The following is a 23,746-nucleotide window of genomic DNA, read 5'->3' on the forward strand; positions in this document are numbered from 1 at the left end:
CAAAAAGTTCACCATCTAAGCTAAAGCGGCTTGGAAACAACAAGACAAGGCACTTTTCAGTTTCATCCTTGGTTTGCTTAAAGAGCCTTCATGCTGCCCACAGGATTATTAGGGTGGCTTTCTATTCAGGGTTCACTTAATCATATATATGTGTTTTATATAAATGCCCATATTACTTAATAGATAATTAGCTCTGCTCTCATAGCTTGGGGCAGTGACTAATGTCTTCTGGGGCTTATGCAACCCCAAGCTGGAAGGCACCTGATCGGCTTCTCTGTGGAAATGGCTGGTGCATGTATGTGCTAGAGCTCATGTAAAGCTGGCACTAGAGCATGAGAGAGGTTTGAGCAAGCTTAGAAAAGCTGAAATCTTTGACTTTTGTTTTATGAGAGCTATATTCACGCATGTGTAAACAGTTTTTTTGGTGTTTTTTTTTTTTTTTTTTAAAGCTTAGATTTTGGCCAAACAGGTTTGGCCTGCCGGAATAGCACAGGTCACAGCCCTGGCACATAACGCAAAAACTTTCCAGCTTTCAAGTTTCTGCATAAGACAACTAAGGTTTTTAACGGGGAGGTCTCAAAAACTCCTTAACGTAATCTAAAAGACATTTTTCCTTAGTGTCATATACAAGAATATGTATGTCTTAATTGTTTAGAGGGAGTCTTCAACAAAAAAATTTCATTCAAGAAATTTATCCAGCATGGAAAACGTTTCATGTTTTGCAAATGTATAAGCAACTATAAGGGAAACCAATAGTGTCAACACTAGTACCATTGTAAATGCTATAAAAACTCTAACTTACCCGAGAAAATTCCAGCCATCGATACTGAAAACGTCTACTGAGGTTAAATAACCTTGAATAAACCATCCTCCACACCAGATAGTTGGCAAGAGTCCTGTTAAATCAGTCATATTTTTGTCAGACATCTAAACGCATATGATGTACCACAAAGCATTCACAGAAATATCTCTACAAACATTTCAACTGAATGGTGGAAATTTCACCTTGAAAATTAATAAGTGATGACCAAATTGGTAAATCCCTATTACACAGAAGAATCTGTATGATTGCAACCAGTTAATATGTAATTGCACTGTGATAACCATCTTCTAGGGGATATGTATAACGAGTCCATCTCCTAGTACGTCAATTTTAGGTAATGCTTTTTTCAAAAGGCAGTTTTCATTTTCCATAGAAGTGGCAAGAACTGTGTCATAATAATAGTTGCATAAAAGTTCTATCCAGAGATAAGAAAATAACTGATCTTTTTTGTAAATCAAAGTGAATGTTATCTCTCCTCATTAGTAGGGCACATAAATCATAATTATAAAACAGAGTAGATAACATTATATCCATAATATATGTCCATCTCATATATATTATCACTATCTCATATTTGTATCTTTCATTAGGAGTTATCAACATGCTTTTAAAAGTTCTTACTACCCACAGAGTTATTAAAGTATTACCATTCTTATTTTGCAGATGGGTAATTGAAATACCAAAGAAGAGAAGTCTCAGTAACAAGAATCTCACAAGAACTGAGGCTGAGAGGTCCAGGAAGAACGTGTTTAAAATTCCCAGGAGACCTGACATCCATGCCCCTTTTCTAAAACTTCAAGCACTTGACTGGAGGATTTATCTAGTTTAGACTGAGCTCTCTCCACGCTCAACAGTGGCTGTATGAGATAAAGGTTCATTGTGAAATACGCAATTCAGCTTCAGACAGTCTCAAAACAAGTCCAGTAATGGCCTACATGTTATTCTCATCTCATACATGACATTTTTCAAGGATGCTCTAAAGCTATGGATATCCAAATGTTTGCTCTACAATGGGTTATAACATAACATTTTGGGCAGGCCATAGACTTCTCCATAGGGAAGAAAATTGCTCCTTTGCAACCGGAAGATGCTGTTATGGACTGTCTGAACAACTCCCCCATCTCTAAAAATCCCATTTCTGCAATCTCCCGTTGCCATAGGTGCAGAGCAGTGTAGCTGCTGCTACAGTATCACTCCATTAGCTTCATTCACGGACACATCCCATACTGTCCCCTCCTCTGAATCATAACAGGTTATAAACTCACTTTGTGGGTGTGTTGTCTTCACAGTAGCATTCGCCTGAGCCATAACTTGAGTTTTGCCTCTAACCAAGCTCCAGTCTAGCCACACAAAGCCTCCAGCTCAAGATATGTTGTTGCTGGAAGCTTACACTCTTGGTCACTCAGCCGGGGAAGTGATAAAGAGGTGAGAATGGAGAGGTTTAAGGCAAACTATAGCACATGATAACCCAGTAACTCCATCAGCATGCACACATCCAAGTGGGACACTACCTCAAGAGCAGATGGGTGGCTGTGCACTCTCCATGGGCTGGCTGAGACGCACGCTGCAGACCAGTCTGGTCAGGCACAGCGGTCAGCAGACAGGGAAGGCAGGCGCTCTGCAGTGCTGCTAGATTTGGCCGTTCCTGCAGGCTGCCCCAAGCTGAACTGAAGCTAGCACGAGTGTGCATACTCACATGAACCTGCACGGCAGTTGTGCATCCGTGACAGCCTGGGCAAAGCCTGTTTTACTCATCCGTTAAGTCTGCGTATGCTTATAGGTCAGAAATATGTTCAACTCATTTCACACAGGAAAACTTGAGGGTGCAATCTCAAGTCAACTGTCACCTCAAAGGCCTGATAACTCACCAGTCTTTGTGGCCAGTGGCAACTTCTACAGGGGAGTAGAGAGTTGCTGTGATTTATAAGTCCTGCCTTTTATACTCCTCCTCATCTCTCACACTGGGCATATTCCCTCTTTTAGTATACAGATATATCATATAGCACACATAAATCCCCACAATAATTGTAAAACATATCTGAAAAAGCTTTTTAGCATCAATAATGTACACTTATAACACAGTACATGTTACAAAAGCCAAAACAGTTCACGCTGCTTAGATGATCAAACCATTTTGAGATAATGCTTAGGGTCATTAAAAATTAATTCCACCCCATGAAATACCAGAAAGTATAGATTTTCCCCTTAACACATTTCGGACAATGTGGAACTTCCTCACTCAATGGCAACTGAAGCACCCTAAAAGTGCTCAGCTCTCATTGGTTTTGTAAATGACTCGAAATCCACAAGCCTCACAACTATCTGCCTCAGGTATTTCAGCAGAGCTGAATAGCATCCATGCTCCTGCAGTAACTACTCTGTGGATCTAAAACAGTATTTATGCAAGTCCTACAGATTAAAAGGTTTAAAGATTTAATTTCGATCAAAAGTCTTAGGTAAAAAACCTCAGCTAAATAGACCGCTATCATAAACCAATTATGTGTTACAATTCAGTACTTAATTGCTACAAAAAAATCAATTCTCCCTCTGTGTGTTTCTTCTTGTCATCCGTCGGCATTTGTCCTTACATTGGAGTTGGGGAACCTCGGTCAAATTGGTAGTGAATGAAAGATTGAAATTTGTAAAGGAAGAGTCTCAAAAAGGTGACTTATTCAAAGGCACTAATATCAACGGGAATTCAAAAACTTTTGTATCAGGCATAAGTAATGAAGGCAGCTGTCAGTTTCAGGAAATATCCCACAATTAATTAAGGTTTCCTTTCCAAATTAAAATAAAACGCAGCTGACACATCCTAACACCAAGCTGTCTGCTGAGGTTGTAATAATTCCTGATTGTAATCACACTAGAATCCACTGATGCATAAAACAGGAAGGTTTCGCTTCAAAGCCCGGAGGTATGTTTATTTGCTGGGGGGAGAGGGACAAGGCGGGGAAAGGTTGAGGGGTTTTGTTGTTTTTGTTGTTTATTTGAGGGGTGGTGTTCTTTATTTTATTTTTCAAAACAAAACAAAATCATATTTTATCTGAATTTGTTTACCTATTTTGGGGATGATCATCTCACCTTTCTGTCTGACTATACAAACTTAAAATCAATTGGTCATCTTCATTTGGTTTAAAAACTGACAATTTTTTGCTATGAAATGCCTCCAGTGCATATCTTGGGGTGATTTTCATGCCAATTTCACAAATAAGTTCACTGAGACTCAGAGAAGTTAACCTCTTCACACGGAACAAAATCCAACACACAAATAAAACTTACAAATCCTCTCTGCTCTTTCGATGAGACCAGAGCATTTGTTGGTATAACCTTTCAGAAGAGTACAGTACATAGTCCCCTATTTTAACTTCAAGATGACCGTTACAGAAAGAAGTGTAGGCTTGCTCTTAACCAATACGACCATTATTGTGATACACACTCCCAGAGGAAGTGGTAGACAGTTTGTTTGCTGGGACTGTTAAAATTATACCAGTGCTTATGAATATCTACTAAGAAACTCTCTACCCTGTCTGGGAATAAAGTAGGTTGCTCATGTAAAATTCTGTGAGTTTGTAATATTTTAATCAACAGACACGGTGGCAGTTAAAGAGAATAGATTTAATATGAGATAGGTGGACAAATTAATTGACATTTTAAGAAAAAGATCCCTTTCACAAATTTTGAGATCTGTTTGAAAATTGTATTCAGAATTGAGTCATGAATCAAATTATAAGCACTGAAAAACTCCTGCCTCTATAGCTAGAGGTACTAGTTCAAGTCAAATTATTGTAACTTCTCTCTCTAATTTTTCAGAGGCAGGCTAAGACCAGAAAAGAGATCTAGTGCCCCCATCCCTCTCTAAAGAAAGTTCCTCTTATGCTGCAGGAATTACAGAGTACTTCTCTATTAATTGACCCATACTGCAAAGATGGGGTAGGGTAAGGCAAAGGAAACCAGTTATTCATTCTGACATCCATGAGAACGATAAAGCTGCTTCCTTCAACAGCTGCAAGCGTCTCCAACAAGGACACAATTTACTGTATCCTATTTATGGCTCACACATAAAGCACCAGCACACAGGTAACAGGGAAGGGATATAAGGGGCTCCTAACTGGTGCCAGCACAGTCCCGTCTCCACCCTCACATGGCACAGCTGTACTGGAGCTCTGCCATTATGTCATTTATACCACAGCTACATTTATGTTTTCAACATACACCTCTTCTTCCTGTAATAGATATAAACTCCATTAAAAATTAGTCAGTACACTAAAAAACTGAAGGAATCCCTGAAGACTTCTTACAAAGAAGGTGTGACTTACTTCAGCACTGAACACCTGACATGACTTAGGCTAGCTCAGGGCTGATGGAAACTCCTGAAGGCTAGTTACTCAGCTTCTTGGGCAGCTTGCTGCAGAGAGCCATGCTCCTGGGCTGGCCTCACAGCAGTGCCCTGGCTTGGGAATTTCAGACAGACCTCCGAACCAACCACACCGCTGCATATATTTCAAGCTCCACACAGTAACTTGATTATATGCAGCAGGCTTGTCAAGTAAATAACAGCCTTATTCTACTAACTTCACTCTACACCCTGCCAACGTGCTATTTTCTAGTAATATTGCCATGTGAATGATTTCACAATTCAAGATTGTTCAGCAGGTTCTCCAAGGGAGCAGTTTTTAATATGATCATTGTGAGTCCATACGACTTGTCACCTCTATCACCGAGAACTGCTTCTATAGCCAGACTTTATTTTCGCTCCATTCTTCCCTCCACCTGAAACAAACTTCACGGAGTACTTTGCCAGATCACTGAGGCATAAGCCATCTTTTTGTGCCATTTTGAATAGTACCCATGCCAGCAGGGTGCTTATCTGGGAAGGGGACACACAAGGCATTGGAATGAAAGTATAATTTAGGGATAGAAGGTTTGTAACTGAAAAGAATATGAACTTGGTGAAAGTACCTGCTTCTCCTAATGATGCTGCATCTCCTGAAATGATGAGAAGGTAATTCACATTCTAATCACTGAAGCAAATCTAAAATCTTTGAATGCTTTACTAGGAAATTGGTCTAGATATTTACCGTAACAAACCAAATTCATGTTGTTTGCATTAATTTAACCTTTAAAAATATCATATGGAGAATGACAAATGAGATTACCTAAAAGAAAATATCCTTGTTAAGCTTTCATAGTTCACCCTACAGGGAAATGTTAAGACCTTATTGTTAGGAGTATGCATTAAGATGATCTCTTTATTTTCTCAGGCCAGATAACAAGGTTATTTCTGGAGCAGACTGTGACATTTTAAGTAATGAACATTATCATCTAATAGATAAACATGACCGTTGTCATCATGCAGTGACTGTTTGGATGGATTTTACATACAAGAATTTGAAATCTGCTTAGGTTGAGTTTAGCACTATTTGCCATTTTTAACATTTTACGATGCAAATTTCTTAGGGTAAGACTGAGCAGAAAACGCCTAAACCATTATCAGCTATAAGATATGCAGCGTGAATATATTGGAAATCAGATACTGCTTTTGCCCACCCCCCCACGACCTGTGGGGGTCAGGAAGCTGGTCTCAAGCTTTGCTGAAGATTGAAGTTGCCATTCTTTCTGGTCATTACTCCAGCCTCCCCCTGCCATGACACTCAGGCTGGCTTAACTCCTCTTGAATACTCAGATTTTCCCTGAATAAGACCCTAATGGAAAAAGTCTCTAGGTATTTACTCTGTAGTTACAGAATATATTTGCATGTAAGTGTATTTGTACACAGGGAATAACTAATTCTCTGTTGTCTTGCTACATGTGCATCCTCTAAATCACCACTTTATCCCCACCGATGTAACTAACTTTGAGATACAAAGCATGGAGAGCCCAAACCATTTAGAAGACTTTCTTCAGTAGATTAAGATTGATGGCACACTAACGATATTTGTCTGAATTTTATAAAGAAAGGATGTTTAATGATCTGTAGGCAGATCAATTATTTTTATTTTTCTTATTGTTTGATCTGTGTATTACTTTTACAGGCACTATGAATTAATGTAAGCATTCTGTCACTGGAGACATAGAGCAACAGTATAACAACAATGCTTCCAAATTAGTCTTTTTTTCTGAAATGTAAATTTAGTTGTGGCCATACTGTACAATCAGCAAAGAATGATTGTTGGAGACAACAGCCTAACAACATTTTTTTTTTAAAGTTCAGCAACACGCCTCAGCAGAGAGCAAATTATCACAGAAATCACTTAGATGTCATCAATGATGATGTTTCAAAATGGGATGTCATCTTCACATACACTTTTTCATCACACTGCCCAAAGCTGTCTTGCTTCCCTATGCAAAGCACATCTACTATGTTTAATCTGAGCTACCTGCATTTTACAACTATGTTCTACAGGTGTAAATGATTTCACAAGATACAAGACGCTGTACAAGTAAGAGATGCTGAATGCGTCTGGAAAGAGCAGTTTTACTGCAACCTGTGTTTTCCAGAAAAAAAGAAAGGTGTTGAAACTGCAAATTCTCCTGATACACACAAGCTAATATCTATATCCTCTTTCAGACAAAACCAAAGAGACCTTTTGCCTAGAGACTTGATTCCAAGAATATCTGAAGCACCTGAAAAACCCAGGAAAAGCCCAGCATTTGATGTCCCCTCATAAGTGTGAAACCATCATAAGATCCTTACTTTTTCCTTTCATTTTCAAGTAACCTGAATAAATCTTTGAAGTACTGGGGAACACGGACAATCACATTTTCTGAAGGACCTATATCTTTGAGCTCAGGATAGAGTCTGGTGTCAATCACCTTCTTGATGTATCCCAGCCAGTCAAACTGCAATGACAAAGAGAAGGCTGGTTAAAGCAGATGATGAAGAGAAATGATTTATTAACTAAGTTGCACCTTTGAGACTAAAGGTTTCAAAGCTTTACTTATTAAAAATTTAGAAACTATTGCATTTTGTCATTACACATGTTTTCAAACCTCACTAAAGTCGTAACTGTATTTAAAAGAACATATATTGTAATTGAGTATACACATTACTAATGATATTCCTTTAACATGCTACTCTGCACACTAAAGGCAATTTTAATTATATAGGTCAGACATTAAAAGAATAATTTTGCAATTATCCTGAACCAACCTGTGGAATCATGGCACTAAGCTCCGATATATTCATTTTATTGTACATCACCTCACTTGTTCGATTTTCATATGGAATCATGATCTGGGGGGGGAAACAAAAACAAAACCATCAAAACAAGGATTATATTGCAGGTACCTGCTCTTACATCATTACTGTCCATCATAATCCCAGTGCAGAAATATCTCACCACCTGTTTTCCAAGCATTCATGGCATTAACTTCCCTTTCTGAGGATGGCATTTAACTAGAAGTGGAACACAGTCCGTTGTCAGTTTAACTCATTACTGGTGAATTTAATGAGCTGCATGTCGTCTTTGAACATTAGACCAATTTTAGCTCTGATTATACTAAGGAAAAGCATGTTGATTCATAAGAGATAAAAGCACACCTAGACCATTAGTACTTATTCATCCCGTCACGTCAGGTAGAAGCCAGCTTCAAACTATATGGTTTAAAAGGTCAAACCTGAGATAGGTATGCTGGAAGCGCATCTCATCTCTTGGATTTGAACACATTCTTGCTATGGCCTGACTCCATCTGAGGGAAGAGCCAGACACACACAAGTTTCTCCTCATTTTACCCCACCATCCTGATTTCCATAGCAGGAAACCTGGGTACATAGGCCAGACATGAATTAAAGCATTCTCCAACCAGGCCTCTCATCTGGGTGACCAGAGGAGCCAGACCTCAGGATCCTCTTTAGTGTGAAAGTCCAAGGACATAGCAAAAGAAATCCTAAATATAAAGCAAGTCCTTTTATAACTGACAAGGGACATTCAGATTCCAAGGTGGCAGTATGGTTCATAATAGAAAAACAAAACAAGTACGAGAGATAGCTCAAAATTTTCTCAGTGTTCAAGAGAAATAAGAATTCCCAATGGAAATTCCAGCCCCACTCTAAGGTAAATCCTATACAACAGGCTGTATGCTATGCAGTTTAAAGAGGACAGAGATTGACGCCAGACTAACCAGACAGCCGGCAGTTCTCCAACCAAAATTCTCCAGTAAGTGTCTGCGGTTTTACTATTGCTCAAGCCACAGAAAAACAACTACTTTCTTCTCCCTTTCTGCAAATTTCATTTATCTGAAAAATCGTTAAACTCTTCTTGAATCCGTTTGCTCCCCTTCTCTCAAAACTTTCCCTCTTCCTCCAGTAATTCAAACCTAATTGAAACCTTTCTTGTACACAACAAGCTCTCTCGAAGCATGCCACTCCTTCCTATATCTGAAGCATCCTCCCTTTATTCTTGCTGTCTCTTCCTGAGCACACTAGTTTTCCGTCATATATGTTCACTTAAAATGAATGCAGGGGAACACAGGATACAGTAAAAGCCTAAGTAACAAACAGGACTATCTCCTTTGAAATCACAGTAAGATTTTTATATAAATCATTGTGCTCGTTAGGGATTATGCAACAATCCATGTCCCTGGACTCATGCCTAATATCTGGATATATTTTAGGAGGATTATTCATACTAAAGGGAAATTAGGTAACCATGAGCAAGTATGGCTTGTTGCATAACGGCATGCATTACTGATCCTGAGGGCTGTTAAATGATCCATGTCATCTTATATGGCAACTTCACCTATATACTTTCTGGATTAAAGTTCTGCAAGACATTTGTTAAGTAAAACATTAGAGCTACCAGAGGTAGTGATGCATCTTCTTATCACATCACCGATAAACAGAAGAAACATTTTCTGTTTTTCAAGTCTACTGGGTCACAATGAAGTATCTTCTCATTAGTCTATCCACGCTAGGTAACTGAAGCTGAATATTGGGCTTTATTAAGAGCTTTAACAAAATTTCATCTCTTTCAGCAGAGAGATGGAAACACTGATTTACTGCTGTTGTGGATGGCCCTCAATTCTGTACACACACACCATTAAGAAGCATCACTGCCTTTCCTCCTGTAGGCTGCAACAGCAGAACCCAGGGAAAAGTCATCTGCTGCATCACCTGTCCTGTGCAACAGTCTTCTCTATTAACAGGAGACCCAGCATTTCACAGGGGATAACTTCTTTCCTTAGCAAGATGAAGAAATACTCAGCTCAGCTGGCAGTTCTGCAAATCAGCGTCAAGTTTGTAGCCCCAACTTTTGCTGGCTTCCCAACATTGAGGCTAACTCTTCTCTCTAGCTTTAGAAGAAGTGGAAACGATAGTTGACTTGCAGCTCCCAGGAGTTGGATTCCTGGGGCAGCCATGCTGAAACAGGCATAGGGGGAAGCAGAAACGCTCCTTCAGCCTGCAACAGTCCTAATGCATAAATTAAACTCCACAAGGGGGCAAAAATGTTACCAAGTAAATCAGTCAGAACCAAGTACCAGATTTAAATCTGCTTAGCTTTACTAAATTCAGTTGGTCCCCTAAATTAAAACTCATGGATTTTCTCATCCCCTCTCCCAGGGTGCCCTATGAAAGCAGCTCAGGAGCTAACTGTGGTGCTACTGTAACCACCGCCCTCTCACTACCAAGTGCCAATATCTTACCTCAGCCTTGCATTGCTTTTAGACTGTTTCTCAGAGAATCAGCCCAGTCTGCCTCTTGAATAATTAGTGATGTATTCACAACATAGCTGCACAGCAGGGACTCAAATTCTGCCCAACCTCAAAATTATAGAATCACAGAATCGTTTAGGTTGGAAAAGACCTTTAAGATCATCGAGTCCAACCATTAATCTAGCACTGCCAAGTCCACCACTAAACCATGTCCCTAAGCACCACATCTACACGTCTTTTAAATACCTCCAGGGATGGGGACTCAACCACTTCCCTGGGCAGACTGTTCCAATGCTTGACAACCCTTCCGGTGAAGAAATTTTTCCTAACATCCAATCTAAACCTCCCCTGGCCCAACTTGGGGCCATTTCCTCTCGTCCTATTGCTCGTTACTTGGGAGAAGAGACTGACACCCACCTCACTACAACCTCCTTTCAAGGTAGTTGGAGAGAGCGATGAGGTCTCCCCTCAGCCTCCTTTTCTCCAGGCTAAACAACCCCAGTGCCCTCAGCTGCTCCTCATAAGACTTGTGCTCTAGACCCTTCATCAACTTCAGTGTTCTTTGTTGGACACGCTCCAGCACCTCAACGTCCTTCTTGCAGTGAGGGGCCCAAAACTGAACACAGCATTTGAGGTGCGGCCTCACCAGTGCTGAGTACAGGGGGACGATCACTTCCCTACTCCTGCTGGCCACACTATTTCTGATACAGGCCAGGATGCCATTGGCCTTCTTGGCCACTTGGCCACACTGCTGGCTCATGTTCAGCCGGCTGTCAACCAGCACCCCCAAGTCCTTTTCCGCCAGGCAGCTTTCCAGCCACTCTTCCCCAAGCCTGTAGCATTGCATGGGGTTGTTGTGACCCACCTGCAGGACCCGGCACTTGGCCTTGTTGAACCTCATACAGTTGGCCTGGGCCCATTGATCCAGCCTGTCCAGGTCCCTCTGTAGAACCTTCCTACCCTCGAGCAGATCAACACTCCCACCCAACCTGGTGTCGTCTGCAAACTGACTGAGGGTGCACTCAATCCCCTTGTCCAGATCATGGATAAAGATATTAAACAGAACTGGCCCCAATACTGAGCCCTGGAGAACACCCCTTGTGACTGGCCACCAACTGGAGTTAACTCCATTCACCACCACCCTTCGGGCCTGGCCATCCAGCCAGTTTTTAACCCAGGGAAGAGTACACCCTTCCAAGCCATGAGCAGCCAGTTTCTCCAGGAGAATGCTGTGGGAAACAGTGGCAAAGGCTTTACTAAAGTCTAGGTAGACAACACCTACAGCCTTTCCCTCATCCACTAAGCGGGTCACCTTGTCATAGAAGGAGATCAGCTTAGTCAAGCAGGACCTGCCTTCCATAAATCCATGCTGACTAGGCCTGATCACCTGCTTGTCCTGTACGTGCCATGTGGTGGCACTCAAGATGATCTGCTCCATAACCTTCCCCGGCACCGAGGTCAGGCTGACAGGCCTGTAGTTCCCTGGATCCTCCCTCCCACCCTTCTTGTAGGTGGGCGTCACATTTGCTAACTTCCAGTCAAGTGGGACCTCCCTGGTTAGCCAGGACTGCTGATAAATGATGGAAAGTGGCTTGGTGATCACTTCTGCCAGCTCCCTCAGTACCCTTGGGGGGATCCCATCCGGCCCCATAGACTTATGTGTGCCTAAGTGGCGTAGCAGGTCGCTAACCATTTCTCCTTGGATTATGGGGGCTTCATTCTGCTCCCCATCCCTGTCTTCCAGCTCGGGGGCTGGGTACCCCGAGAACAACTGGTCTTACTATTAAAGACTGAGGCAAAGAAGGCATTAAGTACCTCAGCCTTTTCCTCAGCCTTTGTCACTATGTTTCCCCCACATTCAGTAAAGGATGGAGATTCTCCTTAGCCCTCCTTTTGTTCCTAATGTATTTATAGAAACATTTTTTATTGTCTTTTACAGCAGTAGCCAGATTAAGCTCTAGTTGGGCTTTGGCCCTTCTAATTTTCTCCCTGCATAACCTCACGACATCCTTGTAGTCCTCCTGAGTTGCCTGCCCCTTCTTCCAAAGGTCATAAACTCTCCTTTTGTTCCTGAGTTCCAGCCAAAGCTCTCTGATCAGCCAGGCTGGTCGTCTTCCCCACAGGCTCGTCTTTTGGCACATGGGGACGGCCTGCTCCTGTGCCTTTAAGATTTCTTCTTGAAGAACATCCAGCCTTCCTGGACTCCTTTGCCCTTCGGCACTGCCTCCCAAGGGACTCTGTCAACCAGCATCCTGAACAGGCCAAAGTCTGCCCTCTGGAAGTCCAAGGTAGCAGTTCTGCTCACCCCCCTCCTTACTTCTCCAAGAATCAAAAACTCTACCATTTTGTGATCGCTATGCCCAAGACGGCCTCCAACCGTCACATCACCCACCAGTCCTCCTCTGTTCACAAACAACAGGTCCAGCCTTCCCTAGTTGGCTCACTCACCAGCTGTGTCAGGAAGTTATCTATCTTCCACACACTCCACGAACCTCCTAGACTGTTTCCTCTCTGCTGTATTGTATTTCCAGCAGACATCTGGCAAGTTGAAGTCCCCCACGAGAACAAGGGCTAGCGATTGTGAGAATTCTCCCAGCTCCTTATAGAATATTTCATTTGCCTCTTCATCCTGGTTGGGTGGCCTATAACAGACTCTCACCATGATATCTGCCTTGTTGGCCTTCTCCCTGATTCTTACACATAAACACTCGGCCCTATCACCACCATCATCAAGCTCTAGACAATCAAAACACTCCCTAACATACAGGGCTACCCCACCGCCTCTCCTTCCTTGCCTATCCCTTCTGAAGAGTTTACAGCCATCCATTGCAGCACTCCAGTTGTGTGAGTCATCCCACCATGTTTCCGTGATGGCAACTATATCATAGTTTTCCAGCCACACAATGGCTTCTAGTGCATTGGTGTAGATGCGCTTCAGTTGGGCTATTGATCCCACCACCTTTTTGGGGGGATCCATAACCCTTGCGTCTTTGCTGCTGCATGGATCTCCATCCCCTACCTCCGCTGAGACAGCAGACCAAAGGACCTCGCTAGCACACTGTCCCTCAAACATTGGCATGCCACCCCCAGGCTTATCTCTAGTGAGCCTCATTGACATATTAATAATTCAAAGGACCAAGAGCATTTGGCTAAGGTTTTTTTCCCCTGAGGATAAAATAATCAGTTTAACAATTAACTAAGGGAGGAATATTGTTCATCCTTTCTTCATCAGGTTCTGCTCCTTTCCTTCTACTTCCAAAAAACACTATTGCTAAGGCTGTTGATATAATGGCTTTCCATTTTGAAAAAGGATTGCACTTTTTTTTTGTAAAAACTAGCTTCTATCCTGCATTAGATTACCAACCTCAGCTATTTTAACTTCCAGTCTTAGAACTGACTTCATATCAGATTCGGCTCTTGAAGCATTTGCGCCCAGAAGCACTGCTGTATCAACCATGAACTGCAAAAAGGCATCTCGGTACTGTAAAGAAACAAAAAGAGTGAAACGACCACTGGATTTGCTCTTGAGCACAGCTGTAGCAGTAGACCAGAAATGCCCAGCTATAGCAAAGAGTATAATACTTTGTACTTTCATGCCCTAGCAACCAAAGTTGTGCTTTCCTTACCTTGAATGCCTGCTGTCATCAAGGAAAAAAGGAGAAATAACACTGTAAACATACTGTGCATGACAGACAGAGATACCTGCTGTGGTTCACAGAGCATAAGTCTCAGGAAATGCAAATGACACTTCTGGGTTAGACTGACAACGCTTGCAGCTCTTACAATAGGATTAGACAATGTGTATGTGTGTACACCATATTTTACGCCAACTCATACAGTAATCAGCGTAGGACTGAAGAAGTACTTGTATACAAGTGCAAGCTTAGTGGCTGAAGAGATAGGGAGATAAAGGGATGCTCCACTGAGCTCTCTCTTCTATTCCTGTCACAGCACTGCAACACATGTACCTGCTACAGTGCTCTGCTCTGCTCTCCCCAGGCTATCGTAATAAAGCACATTTTAGTCTCAGTGTGTATACACAAATGTTAGCAAAATACACTATATGTAATGATACTGTAGTGATTTCTGTGCTACCTTCCCCTCAGCATAATCTTTCAGATATTTTGGAGGGATCAGATTGCTCCTTATCAATTCCTACCAGCCCACAGTCCAACAGCAGCAAAAACATATCCCAACACATTTCCACCTTCAATCTTTTAGTAGATAAAATTCCTTGTATCCCGGCATCATCTAATCTGATAGATGTGGCTAAAAAACTTAATAAACTCTCAGGGAAGTCAGAAGGGAAGCAAACTGTAAAAACTTAATCAGTAGCAGTGACTTGTCCCACATGACAATCCAAGGAGTTGTTTTCCTTGAGCTTTGGGCTGCATGTGCTGGATACAGTCCACAGGCCTTCATTGAGTGAGGGGGAAAAAGGTGCTGCCACTGTCAAAATGTTGATACATTAAAGCCTTTGATAAACATCATTGGTTCATGACTGCTGTCCATAGAAAAGCAGCAAGAAACTAAGATGTAGCAGAGAAATCATAAAGCGGGGGGGAAGAAGAAATGAATACTTCAAATCTGTTGAGGAACTCTTGTTCCCTTCATTAAATGAATTTAGGTTAACTTGATGATAATAACCTGCAGCGGCTCTTGAAATGTGCTCAGTCTTCTGGCCTAACTGAGTCCAAGAGGCAGGCCCAGAAGGCAGCTCACCGGCGCAGACTGCGGACATGGCAGCTTCTGGGCTCTACTTCATTGAGATGTTCTTGAGCTTCTGGGCACTTTGTCCACAATCCGGGAACTCCTGGGTCATCCCCCCCCGAGGGACGTGAGGGCTCCCACTGCCACCAGGTCATGTAAAAGCTAAGGTGGGAGAAGCTCCAGCAGCTGCTAACTCTGGCAACTGTGCTTGACCAAAGGGTGCCCACAGCCTTTCCTCTAGCTGACTCCCGATCAGGGAGGGTTGAGCATCTTTTGAGCCCATGCCAGAGAGAGGCCTATATAAGAGCCAGGCCCAGAGCACAGCTCCAAGAGGCTGTCAGCAGATGCAGCAGTTCAAAAAGAAAAGGCCAGCAAACTTTGTCTGGCATACCCAACCTTAGATATGGTGGTCCCACGCAACAGGACATGATCCCTAGGCACCACTGGTGTAACTGTGTCTTTGTTATTGGACTCTTGGACCCAGATGGTACTTCATAAGCAAGGATGCAGCTCTGCAAGTCTCAGGCTGCAGGGAGTGCCTGAAGCCTTTCATTAAGGCCGGGGCACGTGGTCTTCTAGCATGCAGGAGGTGTGCAGTTGCTGAGGAGCTGTGCTGCCAAGTGAAAGAACTGTGAGAGGACAGCAGATAACACAGCCTCAGAGGAGATGAGAAAGATGAACCTGACCTCCCCTGAGACCCTACAGCTTCAAAAGCCTGGACCTTCAGCTGCAGCAGAAGAGCAGGAGGAGCCCGTGCCTATGAAGCTGGAAAGTGGAAACTCCCTTCACAATGCAGGCTGGAAGTCCACTGCTCTTGTAGCTGATGAGGACCCAGGAGCGCTGTCAGTTGGAGCGCTGGGTCTGAGCCTGAGCCCCTCAGAACCACTAGAAGGAAGAAGCAAGTGACAGTGATAAGAGACTCACTACTGCAGGGGATAGAGGCCCCCATCTGCCAACCTGATTTGTCATCTAGACAGATTTGCTGTTTGCTGGGGGTCTTGCATTCAGGATATTGTGAAGAGGCTACCAAGGCTTATCCAGCCCTCTGACTACAATTCCCTGCTGCTCTTCCTGGTAGGCACCAATGCTATTGCCAGGGGTGACCTGGGAAGTATCAAGCATGACTACAGGGCTATGGGGACAGAGGTCAGGGGCATGGGCCCAGGTGGTGTTCCCCTTGATCCTGCTGGTGAGGGATAAGGGCCTGAGGAAGACATGACAGATCTTGCGGGTTAACATCTAGTTGAGGAGCTGGCATCAGCAGCAGAGATTTGGTTTCTATGATCATGGGAGCTTCTTTGAGAATTCACAGCTGCTTGGAAGATATGGGATGCATTTGACTAAACAGGGCAAGAGTATCTTTGCCAACAGGCTGGCCAACATGGTAAGGAGAACTTTAAACTAAAAACAATGAGGGAGGGAGTGATTCCTCAAAAAACAACTAAGGAAGGCGCAGATAGGGTAGGCAAGCCAAGGGCCTGGGGTGACGGGAAAAGAGGGGACATAACAATCAACAAAGCAGAGCTGAAATGGAACCCCTTTGAGGGTAGGCATGCAAAGAAGGAAGTGCCCGCAGGACAGCCTTATAAGGAAAGCTCTCAAGGCCATACTGAAGAATCAAGCATGACTGGCTGTCCCTTGGAAATACCTTTACACTAATGCACACAGCATGGGGAGCAAACAGGAGGAGTTAGAAGTCCGTGTGGAGTTACAGGGCTACGACCTCACTGGGATCACAGAAACATAGTGGGATAACTTGTACAACTGGAGTGCTGCAATAGGTGGGTACAGGATTTTTAGGAAGGACAGGCTGGGAAGGTGAGGAGGGGGAATTGTCCTTTATGTGAGAGACCAGTGCGAATGCATGAAGCTCTGCCTGAGCTCCTCCAAGCTCAAGAAAGGTCCATTCTGACAAGTAGGAAATCAAGCAAAGGTGGTAGGAGGCCTGCATGGGTGTACAAGGAGCTCCTAACTAAACTCAAACATAAGAAGGAAGTGTATAAGAGGTAGAAGCACAGACAGGTGACCCAGGAGTATAGAGTTGCTGCCAAATCTTGCAGGTATACGGTTAGGAAAGCCAAGGCCAACCTGAAGTTGAGTCTGGCAAGGGATGTGAAGACCAACAAGAAAAGACTCTACAAGTACATAACAGCAAAAAGACGGCTAGGGAGAACATGGATCTGCTGCTAAGTGGAGCAAGGTGATAAGTGATACTGAAAAGGCCAAGACACTCAATGACAACTTTGCTCCAGTCTTTGCTGGTAAGACTGGCCTTCAGGAACCCCAGGCCCCTGAGACCAGAGGGGAAGCCTGGAGCAAGGAAGGCCTATCCTCAGTGGAAGAGGACCAGATTAGGGAGCAGAGTGGACATAAGTAAATCCAGGTTGCACTTATGAGTGCTGAGGGAGCTGGCTGATACCATTGCAAGTCCACTCTGGATAATATTTGGAAGGTCATAGCTATTGGGAGAGGTTTCTAAAGACTGGAAGAGACCAAGTATCACCCCTATCTTCAAGGAGTGCAAGAAGGAAGATCCAGGGAACTACAAGCTGGTCAGCCTCATATCAATCCCTTGGAAGGTGATGGAGAAAATCATCCCAGAAACTATTTCCAAACACATGAAGGACAAGGTGATCAGGAGTAGTGAGCATGGATTTATGAAGGGGAAATCATGCTTAACCAGCCTGATAACCTTCTACAATTACATTAATATCTTGGTGGATGAGGGGAGAGCAGCTGTTGTTGTTCACCAAGTTGAAAAAGTATGGGTTAGAGAAGTGCACAGTGAGTGAAAATTAGCGGAGTGACCAGGTCCAGGGGGCTGTGATCAGCAGCACAAAGTCCAGTTGGAGGCCAGTCACTAGTAGTATACTCCAGAGGTCAACCCTGCTTGAGCAGAGGGGTTGGACAAGATGAACTCCAGAGGCCCCTTCCAAGGCGGAAGAAAAGCAGGGGTGACCCCAAATCTTACAAAAATCCTAATTTGAGAAACTTTGCAAGAGTTTTCGTGGTAGTGGTGCTTGTAGTGGTGGTGTGCTCTGATAGAAGGTATCCTGAAAAATCCAAATCCAAACAAACCACAACCCTTTCTCAGTTTGGAGCTCAACAAAACAAAAGCAACAATGAAAAAAAACTGAGAGGAAAAATAGTCACTCTGATTTCCAGTTAATAATACTTACAGATTTGGCTTCTGTGGTGTTTTCTAGGTAATCCTCTCGAGATGCAAGAGAGAGGCTTGCTTGGTCGAGCTGTTAAAAATAACAAGAAGCAGCATTTAATAGGTAAATTCATCACAATTCAAAGGTAGCCCTATAAGCAACCTTGGAAGAGTTCATGTTTTTCTGGCAATTATGATAGATGTGTGTAAATGTCTAATACATAATACACTGCACCAGCCTGAGTTCCACAGGATTTCAAAACAACAGAAAAATGCTATACTGTGCTGACAGGCATTACCGAAAACACATTACTGTGATCTGGGGGGCCTCAGATGCCCCCTGCAGTATCGGAGCCACCTACTACAACAAAGAATTACCTACATAATTTAGGTGTTTATGGCTCCATTAGTGAGTAGGTAATGCAATAGGACTGGGTCTACAGGATCAAACAGTTGGTGCTGACAACCATTCATCCTATACATATTTCAGAGTCACAAAAGTCAGCTTGAGACAAATACTAGTCTAGTGTATGGACCAAATGCCCATTAGGTGCTGGAGCATATTAGCTGCTGTGTATCTGGAAATCATCGTTAGCTGCCTTTGAAATTGAGGTTACACTTTTGAGCTTCACCCTAGACCAGCGCTGAGTGCTGTATTTGGCTTTTTGAACAGATGCACTGAAACAGCTAGATACCAGCCACAGAAATGATTGTGTGCATGCACAGGAAATTGTTATGCCTCCGCTACATTAGCTAAAGATGTCTGATAGGTCCAGGTGAATCCTTGACTTTCACTTATCTTTTTGATCTAAACATGGATCAAATTTGTTGGTCTACAGTCCCCCTAATATGGGGGATAAGGTCCTCAAGGTAATTTCTAAACCAGTCCTGAAAGTTCATTGAGATCTGCACTTAGTCTTTTGAGTGAATGACTACATGGGAGTATTTGCATACTGTTTCAAAGCTCCTAACCAGGCAAAACTCACAGCGCAGCATATATCTTAAAATTACTACTGGAAGCTGAGATTTCCCAAAACACTTCAACGCGATCAAGTTAGGTTAGGTTACGGAAGCCAAAGCTGAAAACATAACTCAATCAGCTTCCAAACTCTGAATAAAATACTGATTGGAGCAGAAACAACAGTTTTGATGTTTTAAAAACAAATACAGCATCAAAATAATAATTTTAGAAGATAAGTCTAGTGAAGAGAGATTGTATTTATTCATACAATTTCACATACGTCTTTTTTAACCTAAATCCTACACCATTTATATTTCACATTTTCTACATTTATAAAAATGACCTAAATAAATACAACTTAGAATCTAAAATGGATTAATGAATGTCATCTTTTCCTCTACTGGCTGATGTTCTCAACTTTTAAAATATACCATAAAAAAATGAAACAAATCATCCACTAAAAGGAGAGTAGCTATGATGCTCAGTGCAACTCGGATTCTTTGAAAACCAGTATCACCACTTTTTTTCAGCATATTGAAGCAAAAAGAATACACAAATATACACAAATAAAAAAAGTTTTATTTGGAGTTTCTACTTTTTTCCGATCCATTCATGATTTCGCAATGCTGAACAAAAAGAATTTTGCAATAGAGCCGTTTTCACAAGCAGATTGAAATACTCCGTGGTACATCTGCACCCTGAGAATTTGTTAAAACATGGACAAAGTAGAATACTGGCTGATGCATTCTGCAGATCAAGTTCTTAATCAAATTAACAAGAACAGAATACCCTACAGAACAATAGGTTATTCATCGCACGTAGTGCTTCAGTTATTTAGATACCTAATTCTTAGGTGCCAATAAGCATACTGAGTGAAGATACTGCTCGGTATAATTCATTTCCAAGAGACCAGCAGTGAGGATATAACTGCCCAGCCCTTTGCTGACAGGTGACTTGGACTGAAATATAATGACAGGAGATACATAAATATCTCTCCTGAGGGTACTGTTTCAGTTCTTTTAGACAAATCTCCAGCTGAAGCAATCCTGACAGGATCTGAACAGCATCTTAGCAGAATGACATCTTTAATACAGCAAACTGTTGATCTGCTGTTGACTTGATTATTCAGGAAAATGTCATAGAGATGGGGAAAGTTACCCTTCAATTTTATACCAGCTAAATGCCTCAGTCACAAGAACTGACTCAGAATCGACATCCACTCCAGTACCACCACAGTTAACTGTTGTTTGATCCCCAAATACAATGTATTTGTAGGCTATATTCCTACAGCTAGCCAAGATGCTAGCAACGTAAAGATCATAGATCTTATTTTGCCGTGATGAATGGCATCATAACTTTCTTCTTTGTCTCTTCTCTCTTGCCTTCGTAAACTATCTTCTAGTAGCAGTGGAGGGCTGGTCTACTCTGGCTACTCATCTCTACTTCTTAAACAACAGCAATGCATTTGGCCCAGGCACTCAGTCTTGCCATGGTGACATCTCACAGTAATAGTTACAATTCTCTCTGGAGTTTTGTCAGACTACAGTGAGGCAACATTTCTTGGGTCTTTTTCTCACTAATCTAAACTGTTGTGTCATGCCATGCACTCGTAACAAACTGGTAACGCTTTGGTCCAAAAGCAATAGCATTTCAGTAAAAAGGTTAATTCTGTATTTCAGGCTTAGAAGTGTTTGGGATACATCTGTGTTGTAAGGTGCTGTATAAGCACAAGATAATGTGTTTCCATTGCAAGAAAAATAGCTCAAGTTCAAAATATCTGCTACTGATGCACCATTCTTTATCTTCACAGACAAAAAACATTCTTCATGCAACTGATGAGTCGTAAGCAGCACCCAGAACACCCCCAGGACTGGATATCCACCTCTCTCATTTTCACACATATAGACCCTGGACATTGGTCCACTGGGAACATATTTTACCTTTTTTTGCCATTTGAAAGGAGAAAATATCCTGTACATAAATATTTTTCAATAACATGTGTTTTCTAGTGGCTTCTACATTCCCATAAATTGGCACCTATGTACCTCTGTAAGTCAGTAGATAATAGCAACAATAATCAAGTGTAAACATTTGGCATGTAAGCATTTATTTTTTAAAAATGAGACCACGAAATACCACTTAAAGTAACCTATTAGATATACTATATTGTACCTTCAGGATGTACCGATTGGAGATTTTGTCATCAGCAGCCACATATAAACGGATGAAGACAGAGTTGCTGTATTGACCACGAAGAGTTGCCAAGGCTTGGACTAAGCTAAACCTCCTTTCTGACCACAGCCCTTCAGGTCCAATGTTGGATTCCAGCACAGGCCAGCGGAAAGGTGAATGCCTCAGTATACTTAACAGGGGTTTCACGTCGGCTTTTTCAATTTTATCTGAAATGTCAAAGTGTGACAACAATTACATTCCAGACAATCCAAATCCAGCAGCAGCCACACGAGACACAAAGATTTATCAGCATTGATCGATTTCTAGGCAAGACAAAAAACAATAGCTGAAACCCAAAGCCTCTGCTCTGCCTGTGAGCATAGAAGCGCGGGAGTCCAACCCAGTTTATCTGAATCAAGAATAAGAGAGGCAAATCAGTTCCTTTCAAAAAAGGCAAAGGCCTGGAATTAAGTCAATTAAAAAAAAACATTCCTCGCTTAGGAACTAGCATAAACACTTCACTGGTTCTAAGAGGGGGTTATTGTACATAATCAAAGCTAGAGGGATCAGCATCTCGCCACCAAGGCTGCGGGGCAGGCTGTCTCAGTTGCTGACAGTCAGTCTCATGCTGTGCTGGAAGAAAACTGCTTAGGAAACAAAGTCTGAAAGAGTCAGAAGGACAAAGGGCACTTTGAAGGACAAAGTCCACTCCCTCCCAACTCATCTTTCACCCATGCAGCTACATAAAGGCAGTGATGTGTCCCAACCTAGCGTACATCACCTTACAGCAACATTTACAAGCTCAGGAAAAGCACTCTGCAAATGTGGCTATAGGGTTCCCTGTCCAAACTTGCTTGACATCCAGATAACTCAAAGCTAAAGAATCCATGGCTGTCTATGCCCAGCCCTGTGGAAGTGTTTTGATTAAATGTATTTAGAGAAAGGTAGAAGGTGCTGAGCAACAGGCTCTTGAAAGTGTCAGTATGAGAATTTCATCAGAGGGCTCCTCTGATTTACCAGGCACTACCCCCACACCCCCAGGGCATGGTTTTGGCATCCTTTTGCACAGATAAATATCTCTTCACAGTTCCCTGACAAGCAGAGGTCTCTGTAAAACTGACTTCTTATGCCTTGGCGTACCTCAGTCTTGATAGCCTACTTCAGAAATATGTAGAAGCCCCTCTGCATTCAGTTAAATCCAAATCAGTGAAACCTGTGTGTCTGCACAAAGCTTCAAGAGATCAGCGGAGAGCAAAAAAGCCTGCCTTATAAACACAAGGAGTGTGGACATGTGTCCCCCTCAAATCAGGCCACTTACTCTCATTCATGCAGGATGCGTAAAGGGTCTTGGCCTTCTGTACAGCTTCGCTGTCTCGTCTTTTGCTGATGGGTTTCTCAAGCAATGCTGAAAAAAGAAATTACTTTTTTTTTTTTCAATACATGGGAAAATGTAGGAACTGTCTGTTTGCCTGTCTCAGCATTTACTTTAATCATAGCATTTGTTTAACTGAGGATGAGGTTCCGCATGTATTTTCTTAAGCAGTAACACAGACATAATTGCACTTTTTTCGATCCCCAACAGAGAAGGAATTTTTATTTATTTATTTTTAAGAGGACTGTTTTAAAGCCAGTTGACAGATACTGTTTATTACTCGTCCTCACAAACAGCCACCCTCAGCAAACTGAGGGGACAGGGAGTCAGGAATTCTTTCAAGTGGTTCAGCCTCTGGTGCTGGTACGTTGTGAAATTGGGGTCTAACGAAGAAGGTGACAGGATCCAAGGATCAAGACCACTGGTGTTCACTTTTGCCAGCTCTGCTGCTGCTGAAAGAAAGCAGTGGGGAACTGCCCCGTTGTCTGTCAAACACACACAACCTCAGTCTTGTAAACGACACAGAAGGCCAAGTGTCCAACCACTATTTGAAAAGCTGCACTATATAGCTCCCCTCACCCTGTGGGCGTCAACCTCCTTGGTGCCCGAAAGCCAAAATAGCTTTCCTAAGCTGTCATCTCTCTGCATTCCTTGCATTCCTCACGTTATGTTATGCAAGTGAAATAGCATGAAAAGTGCATCTGGATCTCAGCAGTCTGCTCTCAGCTGCCCCAAGCCATTTTATCCAAGTTGTAAATCAGCCATGATGCAGCTGCAGATACACATATTATGGCTAAATGCAGAGGCAGCTTAGCTTCAGCAAGATCTATCAACTCAGGTGCAACACAGCATGTGCACTTCCATGGCCAAAAGAAGCAGGGTAGTACTTGGGCACAGCAC

The 23,746-nt window shown here is 42.6% G+C and overlaps 1 protein-coding gene across 1 annotated transcript in view; it reads right to left on the reverse strand.

Moving 5' to 3' along the window:
• Window positions 1-23,746, reverse strand: part of PHEX (phosphate regulating endopeptidase X-linked) — a 109,713-nt gene that overhangs the window by 62,339 nt on the left and 23,628 nt on the right. The window contains exons 4-10 of the mRNA XM_076328889.1: window positions 22,793-22,879; window positions 21,475-21,701; window positions 18,364-18,432; window positions 13,839-13,955; window positions 7,974-8,057; window positions 7,518-7,663; window positions 803-896 (exon numbers count right to left, since the gene is read on the reverse strand). Of these exons, the coding sequence (XP_076185004.1) occupies window positions 803-896; window positions 7,518-7,663; window positions 7,974-8,057; window positions 13,839-13,955; window positions 18,364-18,432; window positions 21,475-21,701; window positions 22,793-22,879 (824 nt within the window). The remainder of the gene's footprint in view (window positions 1-802; window positions 897-7,517; window positions 7,664-7,973; window positions 8,058-13,838; window positions 13,956-18,363; window positions 18,433-21,474; window positions 21,702-22,792; window positions 22,880-23,746) is intronic.

The sequence above is a fragment of the Aptenodytes patagonicus genome, chromosome 1 (genome assembly GCF_965638725.1).
Source record: "Aptenodytes patagonicus chromosome 1, bAptPat1.pri.cur, whole genome shotgun sequence".
NCBI classification, from domain to species: Eukaryota; Metazoa; Chordata; class Aves; order Sphenisciformes; family Spheniscidae; genus Aptenodytes; species Aptenodytes patagonicus.